The sequence below is a fragment of the Lipophrys pholis genome (genome assembly GCF_963383615.2).
Source record: "Lipophrys pholis genome assembly, chromosome: 7".
In the NCBI taxonomy this organism is placed as follows: domain Eukaryota; kingdom Metazoa; phylum Chordata; class Actinopteri; order Blenniiformes; family Blenniidae; genus Lipophrys; species Lipophrys pholis.
In genome coordinates this window covers 11,419,382-11,447,101 of record NC_137638.1, presented here as the reverse complement: position 1 = coordinate 11,447,101, position 27,720 = coordinate 11,419,382, and the positions used below count along the sequence as shown (strand labels likewise).

General features: G+C 40.7%; 2 protein-coding genes across 5 annotated transcripts; one reads left to right on the top strand and one right to left on the bottom strand.

The window, feature by feature from the left end:
* Positions 1–272: 272 nt before the first annotated feature.
* Positions 273–9,805, top strand: vdac3 (voltage-dependent anion channel 3). Of its 4 annotated transcripts, XM_080467349.1 has the most exons (11): positions 394–459; positions 547–624; positions 3,730–3,845; positions 5,306–5,377; positions 5,589–5,638; positions 6,712–6,864; positions 7,148–7,200; positions 7,299–7,526; positions 7,620–7,770; positions 8,692–8,749; positions 8,847–9,805. In XM_080467349.1, the coding sequence occupies exons 3-11, from the start codon at positions 3,734–3,736 to the stop codon at positions 8,936–8,938; spliced, it is 969 nt and encodes a 322-aa protein (XP_080323475.1). In that variant the 5' UTR covers positions 394–459; positions 547–624; positions 3,730–3,733; the 3' UTR covers positions 8,939–9,805. The 4 variants fall into 4 exon arrangements, with proteins under 4 accessions (XP_080323476.1, XP_080323473.1, XP_080323475.1 ...); XM_080467347.1 differs by lacking the exon at positions 547–624 and having other exon boundaries at positions 332–459; XM_080467348.1 differs by lacking the exons at positions 394–459; positions 547–624 and adding an exon at positions 2,603–2,807 and having other exon boundaries at positions 3,732–3,845.
* Positions 9,806–9,892: 87 nt separating this feature from the next.
* Positions 9,893–26,484, bottom strand: ikbkb (inhibitor of nuclear factor kappa B kinase subunit beta). Its single transcript, XM_080467346.1, has 22 exons — positions 26,303–26,484; positions 25,600–25,715; positions 23,300–23,394; positions 19,364–19,484; positions 18,527–18,596; positions 17,113–17,201; positions 15,736–15,825; positions 15,521–15,645; positions 14,963–15,070; positions 14,755–14,884; positions 14,366–14,560; positions 14,151–14,265; positions 13,917–14,040; positions 13,677–13,828; positions 13,452–13,513; positions 13,275–13,375; positions 13,141–13,190; positions 12,935–13,034; positions 11,930–12,077; positions 11,600–11,697; positions 11,157–11,250; positions 9,893–11,046 (listed from the first exon to the last, which is right to left on the bottom strand). The coding sequence occupies exons 2-22, from the start codon at positions 25,702–25,704 to the stop codon at positions 10,987–10,989; spliced, it is 2,232 nt and encodes a 743-aa protein (XP_080323472.1). The 5' UTR covers positions 25,705–25,715; positions 26,303–26,484; the 3' UTR covers positions 9,893–10,986.
* Between the last annotated feature and the right edge of the window lie 1,236 nt (positions 26,485–27,720).

Genomic DNA, 27,720 nt, shown 5'->3' with positions numbered 1-27,720 from the left:
TAAATACTGGGACAGATATTGATGAGGAACTGGGATAATTTGCTGTAATTATGATCATAAGTTTAGCGGTCCTAATACACTATAAGAATATTGTGTTTATTATTATCCCATGAGAGGAAAACCATACCCCCTTTTTTCTTGAACATTAAAACGGAGTCATTTCTGCGTCAAATGAAACACCTGCAGAGCTCCTCGGATCTGTTCGCTCTCAGTAACACAACACAACACGACGTAAAGCATGTATAAATGGAACATCGAAGTTTATTTTTTTTCTCTGCTCAATGTCAATTGCACAACGCCCCCCTCTGCCTCCCTCCCCCTCTGCCTCCCTCCCTCGCGGGGCAGGAGGTCTGCCTCGCGCCTGCCCAGTTTGTTTGCCTTCGCTTCTCCTTCACTGTGTCCCGCTGCAGCGACCAGCTCTGACCAACTCTGCACACTCCGTCCGATAAATTAATCAAGGTGAGAAATGTCTTGATTTCTTTTTCAATCACGCGTTTTTGTCCCATTCCGATTTGTTCGCATGGCATGTCGATGTTTTTCCAGCAGTGGTTTTTGACAGTCTGCCAGGGAGACGTGACTCACTCTCAGGAAGGCGTGGAGGAGCCGCAGACGGGCATGCCAAAGGTTTTAATACTAGTTGAGGCCTATATTACCCCTTTAGTGCACTGAAATGCACAACTGCAAACTGTTGGAAGATCAATTACAAATGCAAGGTTATGCGTCCAAATTCTTTTAGATATTAAGTGATAATTAATGTTAGAATATAACAGCTTAATTACTCTCTGATCCTCCAAAGTGACATCTTACTGCTGTGTAGCGGTGTATGAAGCCTTTATATGTTGTGTTGATTGTGTGATACAAAGTGAGGTGTTGCGGTCCCACCAATACAGCCATCAGGAACAAAGGAAAACCACACACGGACCCATGTGGCTATAAAACGCGTTGATTTGTGGAACAAAGCGACATAATGCCATAAATCTCATGAACACGTATTATCTGGCTGATCGTCAAGAGGCACCACTGTTTTTTAAAGCCCGTTATCTTTGGACTCTCCCACATACACACACAAACACACACACACACACACACACACACTTTGTGATTATACAATGTGCGCAGTGTTGTGAGAATTAGTAGTAATGACCTAGAGGTGTTAGTCGGATATTAAACTATTGTAGGAGTAAGTGAAAGAGAGAAAATCAGTGTTTCTAAACTGTTATTAGTTTTGAATTGAATTTGATTCTTGTGTTTTAAATTTTTTTTTTAAAGAAAAGTTTGTGTTCTACACTGCTTTAGATTAAAGAGAGACATTATTAACAGCACTGAGTGATGCAACAAGCATCAAATGTCCCACACCCACAGGTGAACACGTGCTTGGGCACAACAGCAGCCGCTGTGTTGTCATTGTACACAATAAAACAGTGGATGTGATCAGAGTGTGAAGCAGATACAGTAATGCTAATATATCACTTCCAAGCTTGAAACTGTCGAAGTTTAACCTGCCTCCATGTGACCTTACCTCTTTTCTACACACACACACACACACACACACACACACACACACACACACACACACACACACACACACACACACACACACACACGCACGCACACACACAGTTGTTTTGGTGTTATGTTATCTGGAGGTTAAAGGTCAGTGTTGGGAAACTGCCTGTTTACACAATTTCTCACAAGGTTCTGTTCATTAGTAGGAGTTCTTTCATTAATCGTAAATTTTTTTCCCCTCAAATATATCAATTACGGCTGTTCAATCAATGGAATCAATATTCCCATAATTTAAAAGGTAAAATAATGTCAGCTTCGAATTGAATTGAATTGAAAGATTTTTTCGGACATGTGGGCACAAATGAAATTATTCAAACAGCAACAACAAAATTACATAAAAACACAGATGAATTAATGGAAATTTGTTGTCATACAACAAGGATTTTCAAATACATTGCTCAGGCATGCTAATTAGTTAGAAGCAATTGATCTAATTTAACTTTTGCAAAATTTATACAAAAACTCTGTTGGAAACTATTTTATTATTACTAAATTATTATTATTTTTTTAAATTTAGCTGATTGCATGCTTTTAACATCCACATATTGTCTATAGAGTGTAAACATGTCATTGTCAATCATTTTCTTATTTAAATCACACAATATCAAAAGAACAATTAGAAACACATGTATGTGAAGGGTAGATTTGTATTTGGTTGTTGAACACCATTATCTTGTTTGTCCTTTTTTTCCCCGCTCACACACTTTCGTTTTAATATTGCTGTCATTCTGGCCTGTTGAGCTGAGTGTAGGTTGTCACCGGCTGTAGCTCATGAAGGCCCAGCGGTGACTCGGAGGGTGATGTTAGTATGTAAACACAGTGCAATGCAGATAAATAATCTTTACTTTTATTGGATTTTGTTACGAGGATGAACCTAGATGAGGACACTTGTTGAAAGCCAAGTCACATGTGTAGCAGTGTCAGGTTCACCTGTTCTAAATTTGGAGTTGAGACGGAGCGATGAATGCAGAGACGGAAAGGGTCAAACATGGACTGTGGGGAGAGGTGGCGAGGGGATACAGAGTCAAGGTGGAGCGTCTGTCACTTTGGTGAAATGACAACAACAGGTCGGGAATAGCACGTAGTCAGCAAGATGCTCGTCAGCTGTCACGTAGCCGCTGAGAGCTTGATAAATGAAGAGTGAAGCTTCAGATGATGGACGGGACAGAAAGATGGAGATCTGTAAGGCTCTAAATGTAACGACCTCAATGGGAACCCGCTAGAAAAGAATTTCCCTGCAGGTCAGCTTCGACTTCCTCTCATTCTCATTTCAGTATTTTGTGGTCTTTTCCGGGATTTTCTCTCAGGCTGAATCATTCTTAAGCTACAGCTTTGTTGACACAAAGATTTACAGTGAGTTTCAGCTCATCTGTCTCCAGACAGTTTATTATAATAGTCAGCTTTACAAACAGCAATGTTTTTTTAGATCATAATTCAATAAATGAGACATTTCCTTTTGACATGCGGTGCAGAAATAAATCACCCACTATTGCCACACACTGCCACCTAAATGATACTCTTGCTCCACCACATTTAAATTGACAAAAGTTTGCAAAAAATTGCGATACTGCTTTAAAGTTTGCATTATATTAGCATTGCCGAATCAACAAAAGAGTCAGCTGTTCCAGGACTGAAGAGTAAGAACGAAAATCTCCAAACTATACATTTAACCGTCAACCTAACAATAACAAAAACCTCAGTGTGAGAAAGAAAACTTGTAAATGAAAATATAGACGCTTGAAGCACTACATCGCATTTAAGTTTTGAAAAATCTCTTTATGAGAAAATGGATTGCACAAGTTGGTGACATTGTGAAATGAAGTTGCATACATGGAATAGAATAGAATAGAATAGAATAGAAATACATTATTAATCCCAAAGAGAAATTCTTTATGCATATGACGCTGAGAAAGAATATTTTACAAAGATCATTGTCCCTCATCTGTCTACAGTCCTTATCATGTTATCACCTGGTGCACAAAGTGCATGTGCCCATCCTCTGTTCACCAGCACACATACTGTACAATGTGATGCAACAGCTACAGCAGTCATGAGAAGAAATGACGTTCAGAATAAACTCTCGCCCAAACCCATTAATTGTGCTGTTGATGCTGCCTGCTAGAAGTTTTCTCTTGTGCCTCCTCACACTTCCCTTGTCTGAAGAGACATGGCAGAGAAAGTGGGGATTGTGGTGCAGCAGGACAAGACAGGAAAAGGCAAGCAGGCTGAGAACAAAGCCCAATGTGTGACGTGTCACCACCACACACCCAAGGCACATGGTGAGTGAGGAGGTGAGAGAGAGAGAGAGAGAGAGAGAGAGAGAGAGAGAGAGAGAGAGAGAGAGATGTGCTCTCATCAGGGTCCCTGGATTTGCAATTTAGCTACAATTCTGTTTGAAGCAAGAGCTCAACATGGCCTCTTCTCTTGACAGGCTTTGATGGTCTGCACTGGCTCTGTTATGGATGCATTAGTTAACGGGGTCTGCATTTCTCTGAGCAAAGTCTCCTTCCTCTGCAAAATAGGGGCGTGATAAGTGAGATTAACGGTCAGGGGGGAGGGGCTGAACAGAGGCACAGGAGCGAAGAGGCCAGCCAGCAGTTAAACATTAAACTGGCTTATGGTTGTCAGCAAATGCTGGACATTAGAAATGCTCCAGAAAAGTCACCTTGTCAAAAATGTCTTGTTCACACACACAGAAGGATCATGCACACATGCTGACCCAGGGGACCCTGATGACTGTGTGAAGCAGTACGGTGCAGTGCAGTAGTGTATGGGAGTGGATGTTGCTGACTAACCAATCCAGCTAGTGCTTACAGGAGCTCTGCTGCATCAGCTTTTACAGCATTTCCACCTATAATGCATAGTGTGCCACTATCTCTTTACACCATGGTTGTTACATTTCTTAAATACCTATAGCCTTTATGGTCTGGAGAAGTATTGGTTTCTATTATAAAAGAATAGTTCCCTTAGTTTCTAAACCCTTGCTGCAATGGACGGCTGCCAGGCAATCAATATGGTCTACATGGAAGAGTGAGGGGGTGGAGGGATGCTGGTGGAGGGACGCTATCACCAGCACTCAGGCATGCCCCCTTCCAGAAGCAAAAAACAGACATGTACTGGCTGTTTGCAAGTAAATATCTTGTAGAAAAATCCTACCTGCAGTAGCTGTTGGCATGCATGTAGATGTGGCTCTGTTCCCTTAAAAGTGCTTTTTTTTGTTGCGCTGCTACACCTCCACACATATGGAGGGATCTGAAGGGTCATACGCAGTGTTAGTTTGAAGGGTTTTTGCATCGTTATGTTACAGAGAACACCTGTTATTTTACAAGGACAGAGTCGTCTCCAAAGGCATTACAGCTCAGTCTGTGCTGCACGATCGCCGTATAATAGTGAATATATTCATTTGTTAGGCGGTCGCTTTGCCACGTGTTCACATGTAGCTCAGCTATGAACTCTAGGAATTGACAAATGAGTTATTTGAATGTCTGTGTTTGAGGTTGAAATGATTTCGGAAAAGATGCTACTGGTGGAGAAATCTGGATCAAGCCATTACTGGGCTTAACCTTGATTTTATGGGATTTTCTAACACCTCTGCTGCACAGACATTTTAACCTGTTAGGTTTTCAAAGCTTGGCTCATGTATGGCGTAGATGTTCAGACTGACTTTGCCACCAGTGAAGTTAGTGCAGCAAAATGTGTGTTTTACTGTTGTAACAAAGAAATCTGTTGGTTTACACAGGCACAATGGCCGTTCCTCCTGCATACTCGGACCTGGGAAAATCTGCCAAAGACATCTTCAATAAGGGCTATGGTAAGTCAACAGATTGTCAACTGTTGCGTTGATGTTGCTTTCTTCTTGCCGTTGTTTGGGCAGAAGCTCTATTGATGTGAACGCATATTAGACATTTGTTCAATTTGTTTGTTTCTCTCAAATCCACACTGTGCAGTCCCATGGAGTTTATTTTCTTTAGGCTTTCTTTGAAGTCTTTTTCAGCTCCTTGATTTCCTGTTTTTCTTTCCAGGATATGGCGTGTTGAAGCTGGACGTTAAGACCAAGTCTCAGAGTGGTGTTGTAAGTATTGTCCGTGAGCCTGACGTGTTTAAAAATGAACTGCAGGTCTCTCTCCAGGCCCCCAGGCATGGATCAAATGGCTGACTCAAGACTCTTGATGTCGGAGTGTGCCTGACATGTGCTGCATACGCTGTCAGCAGAGAAGGACAGTCTGTCCATTAAGCCCACCCGTCTCACAAGCAACATGATGTAACAGAACGCAATAACGCTTCCTCAAATGTTCAGCTCAGCTTCAGTGTTCTAAACTTGTTGGCATCGTAAAACCATAAATGAGCGGCTTCTGCATGCCAAGAAAACGTCACCGAAAAACATTCTCCATTCTTTCCTTCTGTTTTCAAAACTTCCACCTTCTGCAATGCTGACCTCAAGTTGCACTGTGAGCAGATGAGTCGCATCAGAACATAGGTGTTGGAAATCATACATACATACATACATACATACATACATACATACATACATACATACATACATACATACATACATAATAATTCTTCTGTTTCCTCGACATTGCCATGAATCTTTCACTCTTGCATGTTAACTGTGTGGGTCTCCCTAACTTCATCTCTTTTCTCTTTTTCCTGCTTCTTCTTTGGACACTCCTGTCAGATGGTAAGAGAGAGAGTGTGTGCTTGTGTAATGATTAAACACAGAGGCACTGCAGGGTATGAGCCAGTGATACCAGTTGTGTGTTTGTGTGCACGCTTTGTGCCAATCGTTTCCATGCAGCCGTAGATGGTCTACATGGCCCCGTTAGTCTGACTGCAGCCATAACAGCATCGGTCCTCAAACCAACATGTCCCTCACAGTCCTCCTTGTATTTTCAGTTTCTTTCCCATCTTATGTCTCTTATCTTCTAAAGGTGTATCTATTCTGGTAGAGAGACACTCATACAAACCTGAGAGGGATTGTGTGGCAGAGAAAAAGCTTGTTTTCCCCTCATCGTTGATTAACTGTTTTCCTCCCAGCCTGCCTACTATTCCTGTAGCTGTGCTTCAATATGCCCATCCTCTTCTTTTCCTACCTCCTGTTCCATCTCATCTCCCCTCATTATTCCTTCCCATGTTGCCCTGCAGGAGTTTGCCACCTCTGGCTCCAACAACACAGACACCGGGAAGTCGGGAGGCCACCTGGAGACCAAGTACAAAGTGAAAGAGCTGGGCCTCAGCTTCAACCAGAAATGGAACACCGACAACACGCTCACCACAGAGATCACAATGGAGGACCAGGTGCACTCACACAAAACTGTTATTTTAATGAATCAGACTGTATCGTTAATATATAATACCCAACTGGAAAATGTTCAAACCATTTATATAGTTACGTTAAGACAGAATACTAGTTTATTGTTTATCTCATTGTATCACAACGTTAAGTAAAGTTTCATGTGGCTGCTAAAAGAAGTTTCACCTTTTGATCTTATGGGGTGAAACAAAGAAATCCACTTGTGATGCAGTGAGATAAATACTCTTCACATACAGCTTATGCTTTCTACCTGTGGTCTCTCTGTAGCTGGCTCAAGGCCTTAAGCTCGGCCTGGACACATCGTTTGTGCCCAACACTGGGTAAGATCAATTCTGTTCATTTAATGTTATTGTCCTTAGAGTAGAATTAGTCCAACAATGTATTACAGAGATATTAATGATTCTTCCCTCTTCTTCAGCAAGAAGAGTGCCAAACTGAAGACTGGCTACAAGCGTGACTTTGTGAACATGGGCTGTGACCTGGACTTCGACATGGCCGGTCCCACCGTCCACGCAGCAGCTGTGCTGGGCTACGAAGGCTGGCTGGCCGGATACCAGCTGGCTTTCGATACCGCCAAATCTAAACTGACCCAGAACAACTTCGCCCTTGGATACAAGACGGGCGACTTCCAGCTTCACACCAACGTGTGAGTCGCTGCATCCGAGTACAGAGAAACAAATACCGGAAGTAGTGCAATTTGAGTTATTTGTCTTATTTCTGCTTTGGGGCCGTGTTACAGAAACGATGGCATCGAGTTCGGAGGCTCCATTTACCAAAAGGTTAACAGCAACATGGAGACAGCCGTCCACCTGGCCTGGACCGCAGGCAGCAACAACACACGCTTTGGAATTGGAGCTAAATATCAGCTGGATAAGGACGCGTCCCTGTCTGTAAGAACAAACCACATCTGCTCCACTGTGTTAGAACGGCACTGTAATGTGATCGCACTGTAACGTGCAGTATTGTTTACAGTTCACCATCTCTGGTAATGACATGACACCATTTACTAATTAGTACTTTTTATGTTTACTGGAGTACTGCATAGAGTTACAAATGTGAGAGGCTTTACTTGAGTATTTGAAACTTATCATAAATCAACACTTTCATTTATAACTGATACAACTCACTAGAGTTGACAAAGTTTACAGTATTAAACCAAATGTTTTTCCACATTTGACTTTTCTTTAGATTCCTGGTGTTATTAAAATATAAACAAAACTTTACAATTATAGGAAAAGTCGAAAAACTGAAATACTATATAATCTTTGTGCTGGGCTTTTAGTATTTTTCATTGTCGTATTAATAATCTGAGTCTAGTGGTTCTAAATCTTTATGAATTGCTGAAAGATCAACATTCTGGACAAAATCGCATGCAGAAATAATTCAACTCATTCAGACTCACTTGATAAAATACATTCAGGCCAAATTATGAAATGGAAATCAAGTAAAAGGTCTCTCTCTTCAAAGTCGTGTAATGTAATATCTCCTAAGTAAATTAGATTTTTTTTTTCCCCACAATCATCCGACGACCCCTTGAAATCATCTCGAGACCCCAATGTTGAGACTGTCTGTTTCAGTACAAAATCTAAATTCTTCTTCTGTAGCTGGAGAAGCCATTATTAGCTTTTCAGGAAATTGGTGATACATATGCGGACTAAATATCAACCTCACTACCTGACAGACTTCCACCTCATCTGAAGCTGATTAATCTGTTTATCCGTTTATATAGATTATGTAACACAGTTCCCATCTGTAGACTCGTGCATCTATGATGATCTAACCCGTCCTTGATATGATGTTTCACCTCGCAGACCAAGGTCAACAACGCCTGCCTCGTTGGAGTTGGATACACACAAACTCTCAGGCCAGGTTAGATCATTTTCTGTCTTTTCCGTCTTCTGTGAAAACATCCCAAACCATATCAGCTTTGAGTTATTCTCACATTATCTGACTGTCTGTCTTGCAGGAGTGAAGCTCACTCTCTCAGCTCTGATCGACGGGAAGAACGTGAACGGTGGCGGACACAAAGTGGGCATGGGTTTTGAGCTGGAGGCGTAAAGACTCGATGGGACAGACAAGCAGAGAGGAAATAAAAGAGCCCAAATGTGACAACGATGCCACGGCCTGCTCAGCGACACACCAACACATAGCCCCTCTGAATCCTGAAACACAAATGCACAGATACCCACATTCTTTGGCCTTAACCCTGAAACCCAGAGCAGCCTCCAGGACTGTAATCTAAAACATTACTATTACAAAATTATACAGTACGACAAATGAACATATAGCAGGCAAGTTATGCAAAATCACTGTTCTCCAAACGTGCTGCTTAGAACAGGTTTGACTCAACAAAGTGCCCTTTGATTAGAGTATTTGTCTCAGACATATCTGGATTATTTCTGAAATGAGATTGGAAACACCTTTTTACTCTGAATGTGTGGTCAGCTGAATTTCTTTCTGATTTGCTCTGGGTTTTAGACGTTAGCGAGATTACTTAGAGAGTGCTCGCGTTGATGTATTGTTGCATGCTTTTGATGCTTGATGGAAGTTTTGGGACTTTTCATTGTACTTTTCATATTGACAAGTACAGTCACTGTAATCAGATGCAATACCGGCTGGAGAGAATTAAACAGAAAGGGGCGTGTATCGACTTTGGGCTTCACCGTTTGACCTCAGTAACACAGCAAGAAACTGTGAACCCTCAGTTGCCTAAATGTCTATTTTTCAGGTCCCGTTTGGTAAAAAGGGGCCGACGGCAATTTGGATCTCTGTGTCACCTCTTTGTCTTGTCATGTGTTGTGTCCTTTATCTGTTCAATATTCACCACTACATTTCACTTTATCTGTGCTGTGCTTTGTATAGGAAAAGTTAGGACCTCAAACTGATTTTATTGAATAAGTGGAATAAAGTATTACAAACCCGACAGTGTTAATGGGTCTTTTTTTTTTTTTCTCTCTCATAATTTTAATTCTATTTTGATTGACATGGAAAAAGTGACTGAAAAGGAGAAATGGTATCATCACTCAAGGAAATATGGGAATTTATTTATCTGCGGGGAAAACAAGAAATGTTGTATTCCTCTTAAGGTTTGCGCATGATAAAAATTGTTGGTCCAGAAATGTGAACAGTACGACATCTGTACACAAAAGCAATAAACAGCAAGATAAACAAAAGACTTGACAACATATATGATCAATTTCTGTGGTCTATATACAGCACTGCCTCGAACTGTGGAAAAAAGGATGGGCCTAAGTAGAAGGAGAAGACACAATTCAAACATAATACATGGGAAGTTCAATTCTTGTAATAAAACGTAAGCATTAATCAGTCACTATTTCTTCCAAATTTGCAATACCCCACATATTTGATTAGCCTTCTGCTACACATACAAATTACCCTGAAACACATTAAACATTCTAAGCTTCCACATGGTGGACTACAACATGCATCACAGGTACTTCAGCCACATATCAACAACAAATGTACAAAGTGATCATTTTTATATATTCTTTCAGCAAACTGTTTATTTTGGAATAAAAAAATACTGATGTTAGACTCAGATTTTCCATGAATGTAAAAATATAACCAGACAGGACATAATGGTGTAGAAGCACACATAAATGCATATTATTCTTAAATACAATCTGAAAAAAATGTAGTTCCATATCCAAATTTCTTTTACCCCAAAAATGCAATTAAAACATATGAGATTGAAATTAAACTGCCAATTAAATTGTTTTCAACTGTAAAACTTAGGGGATAACAGGGATATTACAAACGGTTCCACAATCACCTTATAAACAGTTGTTCATAATGAAGTGCTATTCAAACATAAATGCGCTGATAAAGCTACAAACCAGTCAAATATAAAAACAAATCTACTTTGTATTGAATCTCACATTAATCCAAATGCAAAGTACGTTTTGCTTCAGTGCAGTCCCAGAGGGTAATAATGATCCTCACTTACAAGGTGTCTGTTTCCTTCTCATCAAACGTTGTGCCAGGAGCTACCGCACCATTCATAACATCAGGCTGAAGAGCTGGAAGCAGTTTGACATCCCATCCACATGGAGGCAGTAGAGTACCATAAATGAGTGCAGCTCAGTTTAGGAGAGGTCACTAGATAAACTCTGACCATCACTGAGCCACGTCCACTCTCTCAGCATCTAGGACAAATACAACAAGGGCTCTTTTCAAAACCTCACCACAAACAGTAATTATCACTTGAAAGGCCAAAAAGGATTTAGCATCAGTGCGAGCGTGAATGACTCCTTACGTCCATACTGCTCTCTGACTCCTGGATGGTGTCTTGCAGCAGACTCTGGAGGCGACTCTCAAACGTCCTGCTCTCCTCCACCAGAGACTCGTCACTGCGCACACACCCAGAGTGATTCACCCACGTTACCCACGACTCCGATAAGATTACAATGTTCAGCAGGGACTGTGAGACTTTGAAGCTGTATTTACAGAAAAACAGACAGCTCAGGTATTCCAGGGAGTAAATGTTGAGAGTGAGTCATTGGGAGTTTATAGGTATCTAAAGAAAAGTCCCACAAAATTAACTTGAGTGGTTCTCAGAAGTTTGGCATTTAAAACAAAAACAAACAAACTCAACAGTTGAGTGCACATTCCGAAATATCTTCACCGGTGTGATGTTGTCCTGGTGAGATCAAGCCTCATCCATCCAGCTGTGTGATGTTTGTGAGTCAGTACACTTACGGCTGCTGTAAACTGTGTCTCGGGGTCAAAAGAGGAGGCACTGACGAAGGGGTTTGTAATCCTTCAGGACTCCCACTCACCGGGCTGCGAACTTTACTCTATACGAGAGAAGATGACGCTCGTCACTTGGTGTCACTGAGTTACAAATACTACAAACTTCATTCTTATGGTTACATTGGGACCAAAACCTTTTATGTGTGCATATTGTCGCTACTGCCGAGTTTGAAACACTGACTGTTGCGACAGCTTCGCGTGGCGGTGAGTTCGTACCAAACAGTAAGCAACATTAACAGAAATCCCAAAGGAAAGGCAGGGTTGGGAGACACTCACACAGGCAACTTTGAGCAGATGCCACAGGGCCCACTGTCGTTTCTCCTGCAGACTCATCAGCACTTGTTCGCTCTCTGCCATTTTCTGAACGACGCCCTCCACCTTTGGCAGCAGCTCCATCACTCGCCGTCTGCACACTGCCGTCTCACTGTGGATCACACACAGGAATATAAATCACGAGTTTTCACCAGGACCAATTAAGTGTCCAGATAACAGATGGATGGTACCAAACACTCTTTTTTTAATCGTTCGGTTTACACAGCTTAAGTTGTTTTTCCTCCTTCAAGTAGATAACTTTCACAATATCATCACAAACACATGTAAACTAATACACACGACTGAGTTTAACAGAGAGAAAATAGTTGCAGGGAATGCTGGAACAGTTTAATTGTTTTATATTATAGCGTGTTCATTTGCATTTCATTTAAATTAGTCCTTGATACATTTATTTTACTGAAGACATGTAGTTGCATTACAGTATACCCTTGAACAAATATTAGTTCTATCCCATATTAATTATGAACCATGGCATGTTCCCTGCGAACAAGGAAGAATACATACTGATATAAAATACTCTGTTTTCTATAAACACCTTAAACCAGAGTGTCAAACTCATTTTAGTTAGTAATTTCATCCTGAATGACGCCGGACCAATGAGATGACAGCATGATAGCCTTTAAATAAGCACGACTCTAAATGTTTCTTTTTCTCTTAATGCAAATAGGCACAAATGCAATATGAAAAAGTTATATCTGCATTTCTTTTCATACAACCTCATTTTGGAAATTTTAACATTATGCCATCAGTAAAGATGCTTGCTGGTGTGAATTACAGCCGGCACGAAACATCTTCTCTATTTACAGCCTGTATTTGCATTTATTTACATGTAAGAGCATGTAAATTCCTGAATTGTAACCTGAGAAAGTTTAAAAAAAAAGTCATTTTACCAAACAGAAGTTGAGCAATAGAAATATTCATTGAATACATAAATGTACTTGTGGGTACCTGAGGTGTGTGTAGAAGTCTTTGAGCTTCTTCTCATAGAACAGCATGGCCTGAACCACCAGACGCACCACTTCCTGACTGTCTCCTGAACATCTCTGGTCTGAGGAAGGAGAAGGAAAACCAATATCAAATGAGGTTTATTTTCACTTGCAGCCACTGTGACAAATGCTAAATTAGAAGTACACTGATGCATGACAAACTCAAACCTTTGGGTTTCTCCCTGAGTCTTCGGAACAACTCCATGGCCTTTCCTTCCCTGATTGAAGAGAGGAGAAGAGGTCACAGTTTGGCTGTTGGTGTCATTTGTTTGTTTTTACAGTTGACTCTGAATCAGACTTACAGAGTGTCCAAAGCCTCGCCGCTCCTCCATGGCTGCCTCTGAACATTCACTATATCTGGTTGCAACTGCATCATCTCCTCCTCCAGTTCAGTCACCTTGGCCTGAACACACACGCACACTTAACGTTTTTGACAATACACGACACTTCCTAACACACAAACACACACTGAGACGTACCTGACCACAGATGACAGCCGTTTGCTCCATCTCCCTCCACACGGCCAGCAGTTTGTCTGATGCTGGACAGAGTGAAATGAAGACGTTAGTCAAATGAAGCCTGCGTCCTTTAAGACAAGCCAGTACGTAATTAGTTCAAAATCATACACAAACAAGTCATGGCTAAATTACATGCAGCTTTTACATGAATATAAAATCTTCTAACAAATGAATTTAAAACATTACCAATCCCAGTGGCTGCCTGTTCCTGGTATTTCTCCATGTCGATGTGAAGGCTGGCCGTCAAGAATTCCAGCTTCGCCGTGAGTCTTTGGTGCTTGGACACCATCTCAATCCTCTGTTTGGACAGTGACGAGTTATGTCTGAGCAGGCTCATGCTGGAAGACATCGGAAACATTTTCAGGTCATTTCCTGAGGTGCTCGAGTGTGTGGATGTTTGTGTGTGTGCATCTGTGTGAATCCTACATGGCAGCTTTTTGCCCCTGTTGCAATCTTTGCCAGTCTTCTTTCAGAGCACGAATAGTCTGCCATGCTTGGCCGCAAGTTCTTCTGAGAGGGCTGTAGGCCAGGACAAGCTTGGGATCATTTTCTGTGACAAAGAAACGGACAGAAACACAGAGCCAACGAAGAGTAAAGGTTTAATATTACATTTGCCTCATGCAACTAAACAGAGAAAAAAGAAACAGGATTAAGACTTACGAACAAAGCGTATGTTATCAGGAAGGATTCTAGGAGCAAACTGGGGTTCATAAGTGCAAGAGGAGCGGTCAAACAAAAACACCAGAGGCAAGTCTGTCCGCCGTCCGTCCACCTCCTGCACAGATGTTACAATATGAATCAAGACATCGTCACATTCACTCCCTCGCGGTATTGGTAAAGCACCATGTGCATGCGTGTGTTCTTTGGGACATTACCGCGTAATCTATGGTGCACTGCGTGACGAGCCCATGAGGCTCCAGGGCGAGCCCGGCCTCCAGCAGCAGCTCCTGATTGGCTGCAGGGATATTGGTGTCTTTTTCTATTCTCAGCTGGAGTTTGGCCACAGTCTCATCATCAGAGACGGAATATGTCAGGATCTTAGCAGACATCATATTGAGGACATGAACCACCTGAGGAGAATTAAAGAGCAAATACATAAAGAAAGTTGGCAATGCAACAAAAGCACTGCGTTCTGATGGCATTTAAGATGTTTATGAGATATTTGTTGAGTAACTGAAGTGAAATTGAAAGAATAAACATGGTCACTTCCATTTGTGGACATTTGATAAAATTAAACTAAAAGTGACGGAAATTTCCAACAAACCTTGAGTTGCAGTATGAGCCCCAGCTGGGAGAAGCAGTCGGGGGCTGTAGCATCTTGGGTTTTGCCCCTCTCCTTAGGAGACCACATCAACATCAGCTGCAGCCACTTCTCCATCTTCTCTAGTAAGAGACTACCAAACAACGGTTATCACACCACCGTGAGAGAATGCTCCATGTGTATTTGTGGGTCTGTTGCACATAAAAATCACCTGTTGAGGTCATTGGGCTGTGGCAGATGTTTGGAGAAGCGAATTTCCCCCGAAAGGTCTTCATAAACAAGAATATCATCATTCTGCTTCCGGCTCACTTTATCGTGCCTAAAATAATAATAATACAGAGACATAATGAATAATAACCACTCTTTTAAATCATTTTCAAACTGTGCAATTTGAGTTTGTTAAATTCCAACCTGTGAGACGGTTTGTGCAATAATGGGAGAGGGATTTGTTTCTCACTAAAGCAGACATCCCTCAAGCTTCTTATCATTCATACATCAAATAAGCAAGGGCCAAGAGGCATTGATGTTGGCACAGCCCACATATCCTGCAATTCTTTGGAAACTCCACTTCATGTTTCTATTCAATGTGTCTTTAAAACTCAGTCAAGAAACAACAATATTTATAAAGCTTATCATTGCTTAAGAAGGAAAGCATCATTGTTCAATGTAATAAGCCTGGTGAAATGGTGGAAATTTGGGAGTTTCTGTCATGTTTGAACAGGTCGCAGAGTTGAGTTCAGATAAACAACATTATGAAATGGGGAACTACCAGAGAACAGGTTGCAAGGTTGGTAAGAAAGGGCGAAATCCCGTGATACACTCAAACACCAATGTGCCGAAACTCCAGTAGTCCACAGTGACCGTGTACATCTTCCTCTCGATGAGCTCTGGAGCCTGAAAGAAGGTAGAAATAATGTCACAAAGAAATTTGTTCTAACCTATAATGAGAGGCGAAGAGGTGTGATGTGAAATGTAACCACTCACGAGGTACTGCAGTGTTCCCACAAATGAAACGCAAAGGCTGCTCTGGTCCAACTCTTTGGCATAGCCGAGGTCTATTATTTTGTGAATTAACTGTGATGGGGGGGGGGGGGGGGGGGGAGAGAGAGAGAGAGAGAGAGAGAGAGAGAGAGAGCTTCAGATTCATGAGCTAATCATTCACTGTACGTTACACATATTGTCCTTCACGCCAATACCCAAAGTCGTTCTATTGTTTGTGGAAGAAGTACACCACAGAGCTGTTAGGCATTTGTACTGGATGCAGATTAGTGAATACCCCGGAGGCCTGGATGAATCATCAGTCATTTGACACCGCTTTATAGGAAGAGAAAATGACAGAATATGAAAAATTTTATAATATATGACAAACATTTGGCACCAATGAAAAAAAATAGCAGTTTTTTTTAGCAGTTCGTGGCAGACATGTTTAAAGACTTACAGTCTTTATACATCCAGTTTATAAGCAATAGCACCATCTAGTGGTGAGGCTGCTAACAAACTTATAATTTCCTTTTACATCGACACAGGCGAAATAATAGACTGCATCTTCTGAGGAGCCAAAATTAGATTCTTGACCAGATCTAATGCCACAAAGCTTTATGGAAAACGAATTATTTATAGAAATAACTGCTAATAGATCTCCTTCCAATGGGCCTTCAAGAGGCCGTGGCTGCTGATATTGTTGCCGCTTAATCTGACAAGTTGTTTTGCCAACTGGCTGCTGTAGCTTCACATTAAATGTACTTCATCAAACTGCCTGCCAGAAAGAAAGTAAACATATTCAGACCACACCGTTATACAAGAGTCTGTATGGGAGTAAATCAACTTTTAATGTCTTTTCTGCTCAATAACATTTGTCTCAATAACCTCCCACACCAGTGACCATGTCTGTGGGATTTACGATTCTGCTGGAGAACAACAAGCGTTCCTACAAAACTATAAACCTAACGCAGATAAAGCTTGGCTCAGTTTCTATAAACACTGCATTGTCAGCACAAGCATGGATATATAACCTCCTTAATAAGTCTGAACTTGGTTATATAAGGCTTTTCATTTTCATGTATCCTTTTGTAGCTTGAAGGAGACAACAAGACTTATTATATAATGGACAAATTATGGGGAGGCCGACAACGGAAGGCAGGAGCAGAGCCATCCTGAAAGTTATTTATAACTGTAGTTTAAATCTTGACTTTTCCAAATGAAATATTTAGTGCGAGTGAAAATATGTGAAAAAGAGCAACGAGCCTCTTCTACTTACACCACAGAACCCAAAAAGAGACAGTCTCTTTTGTTGTGGTTTGGGTGTATTTGCCTCAACAAGAAGGTTCACTGTCTGTTTTCTTTTTTTTTTAATCAACTCACCCTTTTCTCTCCTTGCTGCAGCACAATGTTCTCTGGCTTCAGATCCCTGTGAATGATCCTTTTCTTATGGAGGTAGGTGAGAGCCGAAGCTGATTCATATAAAAAGAAGAAAGAGAAGAAGGAACCAAAGTTAGGAAAAGGGTTCCAAAGGGAAAGGTTTGGGAACCAGATATACTGATAGTGGAATCTGAGAAAGCTAAATTTGTACTCAATACAGCCAAATTGCTTAAATCTATGTCATGCTTCAATCAATAACTTTGCTGCACCCCAACTAGTATTAATAAATAACAGCAGTATTAGGGTGAAAGTGTCCCTTATTGTAAAAAAGCGTTTTTTTAAATAAAAAAATTGTCTTCAGTGATTTCTACATTTGATAAATTTATCAAAATGCTTAGTTTTTGGCTTAAATTTCCCCATTATATAAATAAAGTTTAATTGAATTGAATCATCTCCACACAAGAAGATTTCTCTAGTGGAGTGGACTACTTTGTGAACTCAGCGCAACATGAAACACTAGCCTGTAGCCAAAACCCCACTTGTTTCTCATTACACTGTTTCCATTGTTTAAATTTCAAAATAATACTGAACCAGCAAAATATAATTTACCATTGTGAAATGTTAAACCACAAGAAGTCAGAAAGAACAAGAGCCCCCATAGGTATGTGTGAGCGCTGCATCGGTTTCACTTAATGTTTAATTGGCTGTTTAATTTAAAGACCAAAAGGTTTTGCCTCACTCTCTGACCGAAACCATACTGTGACTTTGTATGTGCGTCAGAGCATGACTAGTGTGTGAGCTGACAAAATGCCTTAAATGAAGCGGAACTTACAACTGCTGGACACCTGTGTGTGTGTGTGTGTGTGTGTGTGTGTGTGTGTGTGTGTGTGTGTGTGTGTGTGTGTGTATGAGAAAGAGTGAGTTTATGGGTGTGTTTTGCTTACACGCTCATGAAACGAGCTAAAAGAGGTTGGTCATTATTAGGAAACGGCCATCCATAGTTAACAGGAAAGGGTGTGCGTGTGTATATGTGCGTGTGTGTGTGTGTGTGTGTGTGTGTGTGTGTGGTCACTGTGTGATCCTTAACATGTGTCCTGTCTCAGATCTGGTTTAGCAGCGGCTGACATACGGAGTTTGTTGACGTTAGCTTTGCTACATAAAAGTTGGAGCATGCTGCGTTGATAGCGCGATTGATGTCCAACTTTGTATGAATGTGAACTGTTGCCATGGTGACTAAGAGGTTGGTGGGTTAGGGGTCACTGGTGACATCACAATACTACTCACCAAGACCATTTCCTCCATGTTCGAGGAAACTAGTCACACCGCCAGCACACACAATCAAGAATCCGTCTCACAGCACATGGGTTGAAATGTCTGAATAGTACCATTGAAGCAGGAAGCTGAGACAAATACTCACAAATGTCTCGTAACAGAATGAGAATGGAGCCCTCCCTCATGCCACAGCAGTTCTCCAGGAGGTTCAGATACTGCAGAGAGCACACACATTTCAGACAAGAATAACATGAACCATGGGAAGAAAGAAATGCATACACACACACACGGAGGAAAACGTCAATTAATGTCTTTTTTTTATTTTTTATGATAAACCTCTAAAGCTCATCTACACTTTTGTTCTATAAAAAAACTACTTTCCTTTCATTAAGTGTGTTGGCTTTACAAGGGATTAGAAATACAGGCACAGATTCTGGCACCAAACCTTTTTACAGCTGTTTTTTGCACTCCAATTAGTGATTTTATTAAACTTAAGAAGCTCTGCAAATTGAGAAATGAATACTTTGGCTGTAAAGACTTTGATTTGTTTTACTTTCAACAATATATTTAAAGCATTTCCACATCTGGAGACTTCAGGCAGGCCTGAGAAGAAGAGGATGGTTCAGTTGACTGCTTAGTTTTTGACCATCTGTGACACTTTGAACGTTTTATGACAACGCGGTTTGCAAATGGTTGGCATTTTCCTCTTCTGCTCGGCTCAGGCTGCACTCTCAGCTGTCCTCCCATTTACATTGTACAAGATTTAACCTCCAGAATCAACATTAAATAATCCCTAGCCGTGGGAAAAAAAAACTATCGACTATCACATTTAGGACAAAAAGAGAGAGTCATAGAAAGTCAGCCAAAAAAGATTGCACCTCTTTGTTATTTCATTGTGAGTCAGCTCGTTGACTCAAAAGTCCAATGACCCTTAATCCAGGAACCTAAACCACATCATGTGCATACGCTCTCACAAGTGTACCTTTCTCAGATCTCCACCCTGACAGTACTCCATGGCCAGCAGGGGCATGTCGTTGGTGGCCACAACTTCATACATTCCCTGAGGAACTTCTCGAGCCGCCACGACGTTGACATGATTCAGTCTAAACGAGAAAGGAGACATCAGTCAGCGGAGGACACAATGTCTCACTCAAGACTTTGTAGAACGAACCAATGAGCCTTTGTGAGCTCATAAATGATTGTTGTTTTGACGGGAGAAACAAATGACAAGACAATTTTTCGACGATAACACAATTATTTGAGATTGAGACGGTTACTAAACGAGTCACTTTTTATTGAGTAGTCCTCAGAAGACAAAATGTAGCACAAAGTGCTTTAGATGTTAAAAAGGGGGCCGCTCCCGTCCTCCATGGAAGCAGCATCAGAGAAAGTAGAGGTCATGACTCTGAGACCCACAACTGAACTGTGGACAGCAACAACACCCACAGCCAAGAGTTCAGCGACGAGGCATTGAAGGTTGGCTACAGCAAGCAATGCAGCAGTGGCATCACATCCGTGCCACAACAGTGAGTTTGTGAAGATATGCTGAAGGCTCCATGAATTCTGTTTTCTGAGTAAAGTAGCAGGCTGTTTTCCCTCTTCAGTGTGAAGACAAACACTGTACTTGGTATGACTTCAATTAACATTTCCGGCTGCTCAGAACAGATTTTATAGAGCATAATAAATTGAATGGAAAAGATCATTGAGTGCAATCAGTTTCTGAAAATTTGTGAAAAAACAAACAAACAAACTCTGTAACAAGCCCGTATAAAGTGTTTTTACTCTGACATGAAGATTTTCTTTTAGAAATTAATGAATTGTGTTTCCCAAACATATTTCATTCCCGCATTGGTGTAGCACCCTGTCGCACATCCAACAAGCACACAGTCCATCATTCCTGAGAATAAATGTCACAAAGTGTTGTAGAACTGGATTTCTTCTTCGCACATGATCAAAAAAAGTGCTCATGTCGTCCACCAATCACAGCCTGCTGTCTGACCTCGACCTGTTTCAGTTTCCCCCCGTTTCTCATTTCTTGTTCTTTCGTAACACAAAGTGAAACAATGTGTTTCTGATTGTTACTGGGGCTGGTCAGTATTTCTGTCAAGACCAAAATAAGAAATAATAAACTGACGCCAGATTGACCAGCAAATTGACTGGCGCTAGAACCATAACATTGTGCAACACGTAATCAGAGTTCTAACAGCCACAAGAGTAGGAGACACGTGATTGTCACCACTGAAATAATAAGCTGTCATTATCAGTCAGTGACCCGTTTCTGCTTTTTGTGGAACTATATTGATTGGTGAAACTGATAAACAATCAATAAAAACTAAACATACCTGAGTGGGATAGTTAAAAATGTGAGTGTTAGACTCAGTCTTTGTCCCGGCTCACATAGTAAAGAGGAGTATAATGAAGAGGAAGAGTGAGATGAATCCTGCATCACATTGTGGGTAAATTATATTATTTTCTCTTTTTTTTCACTAAAACTCTTAGCAGATGCCAAAGTAAACCATTACAAGCTCTATAAACACATCAAAACTCAAGAAAACAAAGCGATGTGTTTTTCCGCATATGTGTGTGCGTAAATGTGTGTTAAGTAGCAGTAATAATATAATGGTAGGTTGCCATGTATGTGTCCTTTGCCCTGTGGTTTTTCCACAAGTTGAGCGTGGGTGCAGTGGAGGGCTGCGGCTGTGACCACGTCTGTCTGAAAACAACATTCTAGTTAAAGTGGGACAAGGAAAGGAAGGGTTTTTTTTTTTGTTTTTTTTAAACGTTGGTGTCCAGAGAAGACCAAACAAACACACACACACACACACACACACACACAATCAAAACCTACATAAGCTGGCATCTCCAGTGACCCGACAGCAAAAACGGTTAAGAGGCGTGTGTGGAAATAACACCACAAGCACAACAACGGGGCAGAATGAGGAGGCGGCACATTAGACTGCCAAAAATAACCCAAGTCACCAAAATAACCCAAACTTCCAAGCTGCTCTAATTACCTAATGTGCTATTTTTTATTTCTGTTCGCACAAATTTGTCTTTTTTAATAGTTTGAGGTTATTTGAGTGACAGACGGGGTTATAAAAGTGAAACATCAAACTCGTAAGCGCCCAGCCTGTCAGGGGGCTGCGCCATGGTGAGTCACTGAATGTTGAACCAAAACTGGTCTGGCGACGCAAAGAAACAGTTCGGTCAAAAAACAAACCAGAAACGTACTTGTTTGTTAAGATGAGTTAAAAACCAAAACGTCACACTCTGAAATGCATCATGGAAAAACACACACTTTTGGGTTTTTGTGTAAATAAACATATACGCTTGAGGAATGTGTGATTATGCAAGAATAAATACAGTTAGAGATGATAAAGTAAGCAGAGAGAGTAAGTTTTTCATTTTAGCTTGAAATCAGTCGACACGGCACATCAAATTCTTTTGCAACACAATGATGTGGCGCCCATGATTTAAAATAGGAATTTGCAATGTTGCATTTGTTGATTTTACTCGCGATGAGGGACAAAAAAAAATCTAAAATAAAACAATTCTGGAGAGACCAGCCGAATAAAATGTAATTGGTAGAACCTCGGGTTGGACTTTAGACATGGTTGCTTTACATGTACTTCACTTCCTGTAGCAGCTTTTAACTCGCATGACTCTTAAGGGTTTCCTTGCCTATGAATCCCAACAGCCGTCACAAAAGAATCTTTTCAGTAGAAATTCTTTAGGAAGTCCCACATGAACCAAATCTTTCAACTTACCATGAGATCTTAAGGTTTATAGGGAGTTTCTCTTCCACATGCAGCTTTGCTTTACTTGAATTCTAAAAAAGTGCATTTTGATGTGTCGGAGTCACATGAGGTTGTATATTTGAGGTGCCATCGGTCCGTCACACAGCGAGTCTCACAAATGTTTATATTTTGATCATGTTACAGTCATTTATATCAAGAATCCATAATATTGTGGACATAACATGACATTGGGTGAAAGCGATGGTAGTGGGAGATTAAACCAAGGTCGATAAAAAACAACCACGAGTTATTAAACTCAAAACCTTTATACCGAGGTTTTCCCCATTCGGTTCACAACGCAGTAACCCATCTAGTGGTGCAAAGTGGAAAATCAATGCTCAAGCGTAGATTGGAGGGAACACAGCCCAGCTTTTGACCCTCATATACAGACAACTTCTAATAAAAAATGTATAATGAATGAATATTTCTGCCTCTTTTTCTAAGGTTACTTCAACTTTCAATATGTGCAAGTTCTTCAACATTACTGCGCTGTGTTACAAAAGGTACAAATGTGTGACATGCTGATATTGATTGTCTGTGATCAGAAGGAGGAATAACATATGGTCGCAAAACTAAATTTTTCTGCTTTCTCGAAGTTGAATTCTTTAAATATCGTGCAAGGTATTGCAATTCTGATTATTAAAAATGTGTGAGCCAGATTCTGTCAGTAATGACAGGACAGGAGTGTACGAGTTCCTTATGGATGTTGTTTCTATCCTAAAAAAAAAACAACTCACCAACTTCAGGTAGCTACAAATCAAACCAAAGGTACAACTTGTAACATTACAGACAGGGTAAGACAAAACAACAGTCATGATGTTATCTGAAAAAAAAAAAAAAGCATTTAGTGATGTGCTTCTGCTTACATCTACCGAAGTCAGCAAATACTTGCCTGTTTAGTCTTGCAATACAATTTTGCACCACAGGATGGTGTATTGAGTCCTTTTCAAAAGCACTGCTGCCAAATGTCCAACAAAGGCTTTGTGTAATTTTTACAAAGGGTCCCTTTAAATGCGGTCAGATGCAGGTGAGCTCCACTACCTCATACTCTGAGGCTGATACAATCTGACAGGAGGCTGATTCCCAGCAAACAATCTTCAAGAATGTTGATCTGAACTGACCTCTTCATGATCTGGATCTCCAGACACCATCGCTCTTTGTTTCTCTGGCTCAGCTCCTGTCGGCACTGCTTTATGGCAAGCTGTTCCTCTGTATCCTGAAAACACACACACACACACACACACACACACACACACACACACACACACACACACACGGATTTCCATCAATTCAGTCGACATTACACTGATTTACATTCATTTCCTACCAGAACCAACGACCCACTCTGGACTAAAATCCTCCCTTTGGATTGTTTTACACTTTGTATGTTTCCTTACACATTTGTGCCACTCCTCATTCGCAGCCACACTGTTTTGCTTTGTTTTTTTTACTTTAAAGAGATGCCGTGTTAATCAAATAAAAACATTCTTCTTATAAAATAAACAACATGATTATAAATAAAGATCCCAGAGTTTACAGTTGATTTAATTCTTATATATTTTGCATTGTCATCTAGAACTGCTAAACTTGTCCGGGAAGTTTTTTTTTTGTTTGTTTTTTTTTAAACAATGATTGAATGATTCTTTACCCGTATTATGAACCTAATGTACTCTTCACTTCTGTCTTAAAATCAACTAATATAGGACATGCAGACTTAGTTAAGATAAACTCCTGATGGAAAGGTAGAAAACCCATGGGGAGGCTTGTAACACTGAACATGCGTGGTTGCATGATGACACTTCTGTCTGAAAAAAACGTATTGCTTTCCAAAAATCATGAGCAATACAAGTACATCTTACCAACCATTTCAAGGAAACTTGAACCATTCTGCCTCCTATAATGGGGTTGGCGTGCTAATAATAAATCAGATTCATGTCACTGATCCAAGAGGACAGTGAATTTCCTATAAAGGAAGTTTAATCATCACAGCAGTGCCAGCAGAGCTACAGCTAAGAAAGTTTTCCATTGCCTCCCAAGGCTTAATGTGCAGTGAAACCGACGGTCAGCAGCATCAGTATTGTTTCTAATACACACGGAGGATTCAATCCTACATTAACGTGCCTCATTTAAGTAGAATTTATTTCAACTACACTTATCGTGAGCCATATACTGAGGATGCCGCGACACAACTGCTCACATGAGGTACACCTGGGTTACATTCTTTCCCTTTCAAGTTCAGTTCCTGCACCAGTCACACATCACAGACCACAAACTGCCACAAGTTAATCCTCCGCTGCTGAAGGACACGAGAGGTAAAAACCCATCAGCTACTTCCTTGATTCCTGACAACATTAGAGGACCTAAATCACCTGGCATTGTCAATATTTGCCCAGGTTTACATGTCTCTTCTTATTGAACATGGTGACGTCTACGATTTTGGCATTAGCTGTGTCGCGTTGACTCCTCTGTTGTTGTTGTGACGACAGCGCTCCCGTTTTCTACGATTTCGTTTTTTCACACAAATGTAAAAGAAAAGTAATTAGATCAACAGGTAGGCGGGGTATCAGACTGTAATCTAGGTGTGTTAATTCAACGTCTATCTGATGAAGCATATCAGACCCTGCTGTTTACGTGATAACTTGCACAACTCCAGAAATCCAATAATGATTTTTAGTCTGCAGGTAAATAGATTGACTGAAGATGGTCGCAGATGCCGCAGTTATATTATTGATTACTTCACATGAAACAATAAATAAACAAACCACCACAGGTCGACTGTCAAGTCAAATATTAACGTGACAACAGAATCAGACTGTAGGCCTGATCTAAATTTGTCTTGAAGCTATTGTGACTAATACAGTTCGAGTGTTTTTCAGGAGAGGAAGTGGAAGTTACGCCAACCGGACCAGTTCATATTCCCTACTGGCCTCTTTTCATGATGCAACATGGCAATGCTTTTATCCCGTGACTTAGAGTGAAATCATTACAACCGACACAATTACTATTCGACTGAGAGACAAAGCAGTTTCCCGAAATGATGTCATGTTACTATAAAAAAAAAGATACAGGTGAAAATGATATCTCCTGCCTACGAACCACATTCTTACATATGGGAATAATACAGTAATATAGCTATACGCAATAGAGACGTTTCATGAAAAAGAGATTTGTCCGAGTAATGCGAGTTGCACTGATGATGATCGCGCTGATGTCTGCTGGGAAATAGCAACAAGACAGCTTCAGTTATCTTCCATCTCGGTGCATTAGAACGCAGAGTTTAGTAACATCTTGTTTAAACATCCTCGCTCCAGAGGACCTTCCAGTAATTCAGCTCTTAACAAGCCACAAGTCTCATTTCCCCAAAAGCTCACTAAAAATACCTCACTCCAACTCAACTGCTCCAGATACATGGACTGCAAACCTTGTTTTGCCATCGTGTGACATTTCCGAAGCCTCCGGTGCCGAGTCGCTCCTTCAGCTCCCAGGGCCCGCAGCTCTGAGGCTGTTGCGAGGGGACTCGATTCATGGCCCGTTCACCTGCAGCCAAAACAACAGGAAAGTGGTAGTGGCACTCATGTCGGTGGCTCTGTGATGCTCAAGTCCAAAATGTGTGGGATGAGGGTGGCACTAAAGAGGAATATCTAAAAGTATAAAGATGTGTTAAAATGCCTAAGGAATGAATAAATCACAGACCTTTTAATAATCAAGGTGATCATCCACAGCTATTTCTTATGCAAAAGACCATGTTTACAATTTAACTCCTCTTTGATTCTGATATGTACCTGTACTCATTCAGCCAGATTGCCTTTCAATTAGAAACTATACAAAAACTTTGAGTGAGTTGTTTTCCACAGCAGCTCCAGTCACACATCTCAGGTTGTATTTAAGAGACACAAAGTCAAAGGACTGACAGGCCTGATCTCATGCACTTTATTCTCCCGTTTCAAACTTTACTGTGACTTTATTCATGAATGGTGACCTCACAATAAACCTCAGAACATAAAATACCCCCCACACACGTATATAACATGAGTTATTATCACTTTGTGTCGATGTTTGTGGCTTTATTTCATATCCTGCGGAAAAGCGCCTGAAGCTGTGGTATCATTTCATAACAATCCTACCTTAGACTTCTCGGAGCTGCGCTCACACGCCTTAACGCCCGTTTCTCTCAAAAACTCTGTCTTTAACCGAGGTAAACTTTGGACAACGCCGCAGTAACTTTGACCAAACAAATCTCTAACTTTACTCTCTCTACTTCCTGATACTCGTGCTTCCTGTAAACCTGCCGAGAGCGCGCGGGCCCGCCCACAAGCGCGGCCGGTTCCTGTCGGGGCTTTCCCCTTCTCTCTGTCAGCTGTGCACCATCATCACTGATCAGGATTAAATCATGTCCGGTTTCAGTCCTTCACGGCGCGACTCACACCTGATCCTCGGCCAAGTTTCATAAATGGGAGCAATTCACATCAAATTAACTCATTCATGTAGAAAAACGGGGGTGTCAAACATAACATAACATAACATAACATAACAGCTTCTGGGAAATGGCTTGCAATGGGAAATAAACAAATCTTTGATTCAAAAATTGTAATAAAAGTATTTGCTGTTTTTGTTTGACTTATTAGGGACATCAATGTTGTAGTGCAGTCCTTCCGAAACTTTTCTTTTCTACCAGGTGACTCTTTTTGAAATACCACGATGACCACCACCACACAGGCGTCCAAAGTTATAACCAACCTGTTTTTTTACATTCAAACTCTCCTGCACAAATGTTTGCTGCAAACTCAGTGTTCAATGTTAAATCATATTCGCAGTGAAATTATTAAGTGCGTCATGATTTACAATTTCTGCATTAAGAAATTGCCCATCCGTGCAAAAAAAAAAAAAAAAAAAAAGCTTTTAAAACACAAGCAGTGCTCTAATTTATTATTATGAAATTTTATTTTTACATCATGCGTGGCAAGAAAAAAAGGGGAAACTGTGTAATGGTAATGTTTAGTAATGTGTGGTTGGTGATCTCACCTCACAGAAAAAAGATCCGCAGTTTGAATCTGGGCTGTATGAGTTTGTTTCTAGGTACTCCAGTTTACAATAGTTAAAAACTGCAATGACAGTTAAGGCTACTGGACACCCGATCCATAGTTATAGAAGTTTATGGAAGGATAATTTATGAACCATTTACAAATGGGAAAAAAAAATCATTGGGCCTGATCTTCCCTTCATTCAGGACTTCACACTTAAGAGCTCCATGAGCCTGAAATATCACCAGGGGCCCATCACACCCTCATCATTGTCTGAAAAAGGTTTTGCATTGTTAAATACACACCTGAAGTTTCTAAAATATGTTTCCCCATAGGATATCACACTGATAACTCTGTGAAAATATTCAGCTTTTTGTGGATCCTCCAGTATTGGTACCATGGCCCTACACACACAACGTTCATGACACAATTGATTTTTGTTATACAGACATACATATAATACTATCACTCTTACACTATTGCACCTCTAAAAATAACATTTTTATATGAACAATATTAAA

What these genes read in the sequence shown, in the direction of transcription:
- ikbkb (XM_080467346.1), bottom strand. Translation starts at nt 25,704, where the DNA reads ATGAATCGAGTCCCCTCGCAACAGCCTCAGAGCTGCGGGCCCTGGGAG. An exon ending in ACCTTGCAACCTGTTCTCTG is followed by an intron (nt 15,071 to 15,520) that starts GTAGTTCCCCAT and finishes TTATTATTTTAG; the next exon opens with GCACGATAAAGTGAGCCGGA. An exon ending in ATCTGCTCAAAGTTGCCTGT is followed by an intron (nt 11,698 to 11,929) that starts GTGAGTGTCTCC and finishes TCTCTCGTATAG; the next exon opens with AGTAAAGTTCGCAGCCCGGT.
- vdac3 (XM_080467347.1), top strand. Translation starts at nt 3,734, where the DNA reads ATGGCAGAGAAAGTGGGGATTGTGGTGCAGCAGGACAAGACAGGAAAA. An exon ending in AGATCACAATGGAGGACCAG is followed by an intron (nt 6,865 to 7,147) that starts GTGCACTCACAC and finishes GTCTCTCTGTAG; the next exon opens with CTGGCTCAAGGCCTTAAGCT. An exon ending in CACACAAACTCTCAGGCCAG is followed by an intron (nt 8,750 to 8,846) that starts GTTAGATCATTT and finishes TCTGTCTTGCAG; the next exon opens with GAGTGAAGCTCACTCTCTCA.